Source organism: Carassius gibelio, chromosome A1, assembly GCF_023724105.1.
Source record: "Carassius gibelio isolate Cgi1373 ecotype wild population from Czech Republic chromosome A1, carGib1.2-hapl.c, whole genome shotgun sequence".
NCBI classification, from domain to species: Eukaryota; Metazoa; Chordata; class Actinopteri; order Cypriniformes; family Cyprinidae; genus Carassius; species Carassius gibelio.
Genome location: NC_068371.1, coordinates 5,344,443 through 5,352,446, shown reverse-complemented (window position 1 = coordinate 5,352,446; position 8,004 = coordinate 5,344,443). Strand labels below are relative to the sequence as shown.

Genomic DNA, 8,004 nt, shown 5'->3' with positions numbered 1-8,004 from the left:
ATTTCAGAAAGGAGGTTGAGTGAAAACGGAGTATGTTAACCCTTGTCACAGTCTTCAGCTGGTGTGTCCAGGATGGCCACCAGATGACACTGTGTTTTTCTGAGAGCACATGGCTTGTGTTGTGTTTGTTTGGTGTCATGTGCTCTCTCCTGTCCGTCTTGTTATGTCATTATTGTTTTAGTTGCTCCACCTGTGTCTCCCTCGTTAGCCTCCTCGTTTGGTTCCCTATATTTATTCTCCTCGTGTCTGCAGTCCTGGGCTGATTCGTTGTTCAATGTTATGTCTTAGAGTATTGTCAGGTGTGTGTATGTTTGCCTTGCCTTGTTTTATATATATATATATATATATATATATATATATATATATATATATATATATATATATACATACATACATACACACACACACACACACACACACACTCACACACTATTAATGAATGCCCTTATCTTCCTGCATTTGAGTCCTCACCTCATCCCTTCACCTGATCCTGACCACCCTGAAATGAGGGGAAACTCTGGGTTTTCTGTTTCAGAATGCAAGGTTAGTTAGGCTGAGCTACTGACAAGAACCCAATCTGAGTGATGCAGTCCAAGAGACTTGGTTATGACTCTAAGTGATGCTTAAATACTTTATTCATTCATGCTGCAACAATGCTTTTCTTAGTGAGTATTTTGGAATCTAAATTAAGTGCTTTTTATTTAGAACAAGAAAAATAACCTCGATCCAAATGGAAACAATGATCTTTGCAAAATAACAAAAATACACTTTTTGTCTCCCTCTAGTGAGCAATGTGGCGCCAGGAAACCTTACAAGGAAATGTATGTTTCAACCTTTTAAATATATTCAGTGAGCAGTAATTTTATATTTGATTTCGGACGTTTTTTTTTTTTTTAAGAATGCTATATTGTAATGCTTGAACAATGCTGAATGTCTCGTGTGAAGTGATGCAGAGGAGACTCACGGTGGCGCACGAAGCTAAAGGATTGTGAGTGTTTCTGGCCCGGGGTCACCACGGGTCACGTCGTCTGGAGGATCAACTTTTTTTCCCATCAACGTAGGGATTTAAAATCTCGTAAATGTGTTCAACATACTAAATGACAAATGTTTATAGTATGATATATATGGTAGTTGCAGATGAACTGTAGCGACAAAACTAATTATTTTGGTAACTAAAAGGAACTAATAAATCTAATGAACTAATAAATGTTGAAACCAAATAGCCAATCCAATAAACAGTAATAAATTAACAAACATTCTTCATAGACCCAATTAAAATGACAAATTATTTTTCAGATTTCTGTTAAAAGTCGACGTGTAAGTTTTGTTGAAATCTCCACACGATGGCGCTTTGGATTTAGTAGTTAATACAGAAAGTTAACGTTAGGCAAAAGGCATCTTGGAAGATTTGTTTTAAATAAGTTTTCTAATCAAGTTCTGGGAAGGTAAGGAAAAAAAAAATTGAATCGCCATTACATCATAAATTATTAGCGTACATTATTTATCTTATAGGCCATTTATTTTAAACCCTAAAGTAACCATTACACTAGAACAAGTTTTACAAAATTATATTTTCTATCAGAAGTTTCGAAATGGCCAGACTGGGAATAAAGCGTAAAGGCAGTAGCAGAGGGCAATGGGCAGGACTTTAAATCACTCTTTAAAAAGATTTGCCGTAGCGACCCTTCAGACAAGCGAAAACATCCCATCCTGTCCGAAAAAGCCCAGACTTGTTAGTGTGTCTGTGAGAAAGTCTTCTGTTTTTCGGAATATAAGGCGAACTGTACCGCTGTAATCAGGGTGACATGCATGACTGCGCTCCTCAATTCTCTTTCACATGGACAGATCCTTACAGACAGAGTTCAGCTTTCAGGTATAGCTTCTCTTTAAGACAAGGCAAGGCAAGTTTATGTAGCACTGCGATCCCCATACAGAAGCGCGTTTGGACAGATTTATTAAACCGTTATATATGGCACAGTAATTAAACATTGATCCAACAATTAGGGGAGTTTATGACTTTTATAAATTTATAAATTGTATAAATGTTTATATTAATAATTAAACAATTTAAGTCAATTTTGTGTTATTATAGTTTTAAAAAAATAGCATTACATATTCAAACGTTTTATAGCTTTAATTGTGTATGAAAAAAAGTGAAAAAATAATCGTGTAATTCAGAGGACGTAGTCTATAAATTAAATGAGTCATAAATATCCTTATTTTTTTAACGTTTAAACGGTAACATACAATAAATAAACGCACTTAATAATAAAACAAACAAAAAAAGTTTTTTTTTTTAGTTTTATATTTTATTTTAAATTTCATATTTTAAGAGGAAAAAATATTATACATTTTGTTATAATATAGTTTATAATTGTATAATACTGACAATTTATAAATATGTTTTTATGTGAACGTTTTACGCAAAGTTATATTTGTTAGAATATGTATCGGGAATACGTATAAAACATTCAAAATCAGGAGCTTGAGAATACAATTGTGTTTGGTGTTTTTATAACCTATGGTTATCAGCGCTAAATATAGAAACTTGTTGCACAATGATGCTTTGGTTCACGTTTTCCAGCTTTGTGCAGTCTTTTTGTTCTTTAAATCTTCCACCAAAAAAGAAGAATGCAACACAGCTCATTTTAACATGTTAAAATACTGTAATCTTTTTTTTTTTTTTTTTTTTTTGTCTGGTTGTTTGGTGTAATGTTGGGCAATTCAATTACGCTGCGATAGGAGATGGCGTACTCCGATCATAAACAGTCACATTACAGAACTTATGAATTCGAAAGAAAGTTAAAAAGGTTTGTTGTATTTACACCAAATAGCGTTTGCATAAAGTGCTAAATTTAACAATAAAAGTAATGGGATTTTATGCTTTAGTCTATTTCATTGGTGCGTTTCTTTTGCGCGCTACATAAATAAGTCTCAACTGCTTGTGATATCCAAAGGGCTTGAATTCTGTAAAAGAAAGAAAATAAAATCCTCACATCTTTGATTTTTTTCCTCCACGATGCAACACGATCTCGCACTTTAAAGCATAGCCAATCTTCAGGATTAAAAGGTTCCCAGTGGAAAAAAAAGCAGAAGATCCAGGCGTTGGCGCATGAAGTCTGAGACTGGGAGCCTGGGAGAACACAATAAACCTGTTGTTAACCTTGCTGTGAAAATATGTTTGATGAAAACAGCCAATTGTTGTATGAAATGTATTCAAGTATAAAATAATGCCCTTTGTTGGGCACAAACTTGAGCAATGCGGGGGTACAAAAGTCCCCTGTGGCATGAATTGCGCTTTGGCGTCGCCACTTGGCGCGCTACCCAGACTCCTCTATACGCGATTGTTTCTTTCTTTCTAATGACATTTACCGGATCAAAACATGCTGTTAATTCGATCAGAAAGCTTCACCCTTTACAACAATACCAGAATAATTTCTTCCAAAGTTTGTTAAGTTGACCGAAATTAGGCAAATGAATAGAGGTCTCCAGGCGCAGGTGACGGAGAATAATGCGCGTCAGGACCAGCTGCATTCTTCTTTATTTCTCCTTTTCTTTCACTGCATTATTAAAATTTAGGCCAATGAAACTATTCATTCCGCTCAATAGACATTTTCTTATAGGATAATAGGATACAAATTGAGCCCCTCTGAAGGGAATCCAGCGGTGGGTAACCCTCGTGTGCCAAAGACGGCTGGAGTCTCTAACATGGACGGAGGGGCCGCTCGTGTGCCAGGCCGGGTCCCCACACCTGCCGAGGCCCCTAACAAAACTAGAGAATGTAAACAAAAACCCGGCCGTAGCCCATGAAAGATGGACGTGTCACCAAGTCGTGTGAGAAACGCCGCGAACAAACGGGGGGACTCCGTCTCCAAAAGGTCTCCCCTGAACTCGGCGGAACAGCCTATTATGTGCTTACTTAATTACTATAATAACAGTAGACAGGCTTTAAACCTGATACGGGCTTGGGATGGAAGTTAAGATGGCTTGCTGGGACCCATAAACAGGCGATCGTGTGAGAAACGCGACGTGGAACAGAAAGAGACGCTTTGCTCCAGGGGCTTTGTTCTCATTGCGCGCGCTGCGTTGCGCTCGCGAGCCATCTCCAGCATGGCCTGTTACTATGCAAATAATATTCTACAACCCATCACGTGTCTTTAGACAGGCCACGTGGATTAACAAAGTAGGTCTGCCCCCCGCTAGCCCACGGCTTCAGGTTTTACTATTTCTTTAACTGATCCTAAGTGCACACATTAAGCAAAAAAAGCTCGCCTTTAATCCTATGGAATAATTTAGGGCCATGAATGCGCGAGCGCTTTATAAGCGGCCGCCGCCGTCAGCTCATCTCACTCTGGAGCGGCTGGAAAGTGGAAAGCCTACTAGTCTATCTACAATAGTTTCACAATTGTATAATTTCCCCTAGTTTTTAACCAAATGATGGCGTCTAAGATGAAGGATCGCAAGGTATGTGGATACTTTCGTGGCGCACACATGATGCCGGAGACTGCTTTTTTTTTTTTTTACTAAATGGCATTTCTCGCATGATGTTAGTGTTTTCAGAAGGACATAATATTAATATTTCGAACTAAAACGATTATTTTCAATACATTTCAGTTTGGGGAATGGTGCATTTGGCTACGGTATAGACATAGTAGTTGTTTTATTTGTATGGTCTTACATTAAATGTAAGTTAGTGTTTTATTCTAAATCAATTAATTTCTTTACTTTGTTGAAGTGAAAAAGCGTTTTCATTCAGTGGCATTCTAGCTCTGAATTTTGCGCGCGGGGAAGCAGAGCGCAGCGCGGCTCTCATAGCTTTTGACAAATGTAATTTAATATGGTAATTTTACCGACCGAATAGACTATCCTCCTGGTTTCATTATTATAGCTTCATTTGCATTGATTGCTTTTTACATTTAGTCAAACGTATGCAACACGCAATGCAACCAATCTTTGTGTTTGGTAATGGCACTTTTCTTCCCTTAACCTGTTATCTCTACGTTCCCTTCCCACAGAAAACGCCTGTTTCTCACAAGGTCATTGAGAAAAGAAGAAGAGACCGAATCAACAGATGTCTAAACGAGCTGGGAAAGACGGTTCCTATGGCACTGGCGAAACAGGTGAGTTTAAGCGCTCTTAGTTTAAGCGCTCGCGTTTGCCTTGATTTCTAATTTAAAATGTCGACTGATAGACGTTGTGTGTTAAAACAGAACTCCGGGAAACTCGAGAAAGCCGAAATCCTGGAAATGACGGTGCAGTATCTGCGCGCGCTCCACTCCGCAGACTTCCCGCGCGGGAGAGAAAAGGGTGAGTAGGAAATAACCAAGAAACCGGTTAACATTCACTAACATCAACAAACCAGAATACAAATGTTAACAAACTTCCACACGACTCCTTAACGACATCGCAAATGTAAAACGACTCCAAATCTACCGTCAAATCTAGCATTTTATTCCCTGCTAATTTCTAACGACGTTCTTTGTTTTTACAGGAGAACTGCGGACAGAGTTTGCAAATTATTTTCACTTCGGCTATCACGAGTGCATGAAGAACCTCGTTCACTACCTGACCACCGTGGAGCGAATGGAGACCAAAGACACCAAATACGCACGCATCCTCACGTTCCTGCAGTCCAAAGTCGTTACCGAGCCCGTGTTTGGCTCGTTGGGCACCATCTCACCAGATCCTACGGACCTTCTGTGCCAGCTGGAGTACCAGAGTCCAAGTCCACCCGAGTCAGTGTTTCAGCAGAGCCCTCCCGGACACTTTTCCTGGCACAACTCGGCGCGGAGCCCGACGCTCGCGTATCCAGCCATGTCTCAGCACAGCGGATACTTATCACCGGTCCAGGGACTCGATCATCATTACATGAACTTCATCGGGCACTCACACCCCAATGCATTCAGCTTATACAATGCACAACACGCTGCACTGTAAATACGTCTGCAAATGTCCTTAATTTATATATGTGTACATGCTTTATTTTAATATGTAGATATATCATGAAATAAATAATGTTGGAATAAGACTCGATGTTGGAAGTCCTTTAGTTGGTATAGGCCACACAGTGAGATATCATTGGGATGAAGATATCAATAAAATCAGCTTCTGAATCCACTCATATCCAGAGAACATTATCAGCACTGCAAACCTGGGGGTTCTTTCTTTAACAATTCATCTAAATAATTAATAATTTGTGCAAATTTAGAGACAAAACAATAATGGGTATGAACAAAAATGATATTTAGAGAGAGTAAAATATCATATTCTTACATAATTCAAATCTTTAAAATCATCTAATGGTTCCACAATCATCAAATGAAATCATAGAGTCACTGAATTCCTCATTTCAGTGGCATTAACAAATTCTTATGTAGACACCATTGCTAAATTGGTCTTTCTATCTAGACAGTTTTGTCTCTAAGATTAACCCTTAGTGTAACGGTCTGCTGGTCTGAAACCCCTTGATTGACAATAAGCCTCTTTTTAGGGGGATCCATTTGGACATAAATCCAGCCCCAATCCTATCCCAGTGTCTCTTCCACCTATATTTAAATAGGACGAAAATAATAAATCAAACTGGTAAATACTAAGTATTCTGTAGGGAAGGAGTCTGATGGATGTGAGAGGCAATGTTCTTTTAGGCTGCAGTTGCAATACTTATATGGATATATACAAAAAAATATATGGATTTCTGCATTGCTTACTCATAAAATGTGGTCTTAATTCAAGTCACCATCATATACGAATACAATTTGACTGGACTAATAACACACAAACAAACACCATGATACTCCTTCCACACATTCAGTGGTCTTTTTGCTCTAAGCTAAGCAGTTTTTGCCACAAATAGCTTTGCAGGACGCTGCTAGGTAGAGTACTAACAGTCCATCATTTTCTGTATTGTAGACAGACACACTTACCCACTTTCTTGAGAAGAGCAGATATGTCAGTAACCTGGCTTTTTGTGCTTTTATTTCATCTCTTTAATTGACTCCGATTATACATTTTGAAATACAAAAGGATTCACAAAACTACTCACACTCACACACACACACACACACACCTTCTCACAATTTTATAAAAAATTATACATTAATGACCCTGTTCATTACCATTTGTTACGTTCCCACTTTCTAGTCTTGGGGCCGGAAAGAAGCGTAACAAAAAGTTGTGGGGAGAGTTGATGAGCACAAATATCTATCTATCTATCGAACACAATATTTTATTTAGATATATTTTAACATGTAATTTATTTCTGTACAGTCAAAGCTGAATTTTCAGCAGCCATTGCAGTCTTGTAAAAAAAAAAAAAAAATTTGGCCATTTTTTTTTTTTACATTTTTTTTACTTGTATGGAAATGGAAATAGAAATCGTTTGTAACATTGTGGAGGCATTATAAAGCATGAATTTCTCAAATATATAAAAATAAAAAATAAATAATACTGTATACTAACCCCAAACCTTTGAATGGCAATGTAGGGTTTATTTTATTTAAATTTTTTTGCATTTTCTGAGACAAGTATTATTTATCCCAGCATGTTCTTTATGCAGACATTACCCCTATTTAAAATAATGTTTATTTATTTTTATTTAATTTATTTTTCTGACATAATCCAGCGAAACAGTTCAACTTATGTTATGAGAAAATATCATAGCGAAGCATTGTGACAAGAATATTGACTGTGAATAATGAACAGAGAAATATGCTAAGGCCGTATTATGCCGTTAAATATGTAATATGTGAATCAGTCTGGACAATATGTGTAATTTCCATACATGACTTAAGCAAATCATACAGACAGTTGTTCACTGTGGTCAGGATTAGCTTAGGGGAGACACGGCCACCATGATGGAAAATAATAGAACTCTTCACACATTGCATATAATTTTACCAGGTTCCAGTCAGCCATGACGCTGATTGTTTCTGAGATGTTGGGGTGTCCCTCCCTCTTTAACTGTAGAGGGTTTACTCTCTTTAGCCTCTACAATGGCACAGAAGA

At 37.7% G+C, this 8,004-nt stretch overlaps 1 protein-coding gene across 5 annotated transcripts; it reads left to right on the top strand.

The window, feature by feature from the left end:
• Positions 1 to 426: 426 nt before the first annotated feature.
• helt (helt bHLH transcription factor) lies at positions 427 to 6,008 on the top strand. 5 transcript variants are annotated; one of them, XM_052537667.1, is made up of 6 exons: positions 433 to 543; positions 786 to 821; positions 899 to 1,057; positions 5,016 to 5,120; positions 5,211 to 5,307; positions 5,492 to 6,007. In XM_052537667.1, the coding sequence occupies exons 4-6, from the start codon at positions 5,103 to 5,105 to the stop codon at positions 5,935 to 5,937; spliced, it is 561 nt and encodes a 186-aa protein (XP_052393627.1). In that variant the 5' UTR covers positions 433 to 543; positions 786 to 821; positions 899 to 1,057; positions 5,016 to 5,102; the 3' UTR covers positions 5,938 to 6,007. The 5 variants fall into 5 exon arrangements, with proteins under 5 accessions (XP_052393471.1, XP_052393627.1, XP_052393547.1 ...); XM_052537587.1 differs by having other exon boundaries at positions 433 to 665; XM_052537511.1 differs by lacking the exon at positions 899 to 1,057 and having other exon boundaries at positions 427 to 543; positions 5,492 to 6,008.
• Positions 6,009 to 8,004: the final 1,996 nt, after the last annotated feature.

What these genes read in the sequence shown, in the direction of transcription:
- helt (XM_052537511.1), top strand. Translation starts at nt 792, where the DNA reads ATGTGGCGCCAGGAAACCTTACAAGGAAAT. An exon ending in AGGAAACCTTACAAGGAAAT is followed by an intron (nt 822 to 5,015) that starts GTATGTTTCAAC and finishes CCCTTCCCACAG; the next exon opens with AAAACGCCTGTTTCTCACAA. An exon ending in CCCGCGCGGGAGAGAAAAGG is followed by an intron (nt 5,308 to 5,491) that starts GTGAGTAGGAAA and finishes TTGTTTTTACAG; the next exon opens with GAGAACTGCGGACAGAGTTT.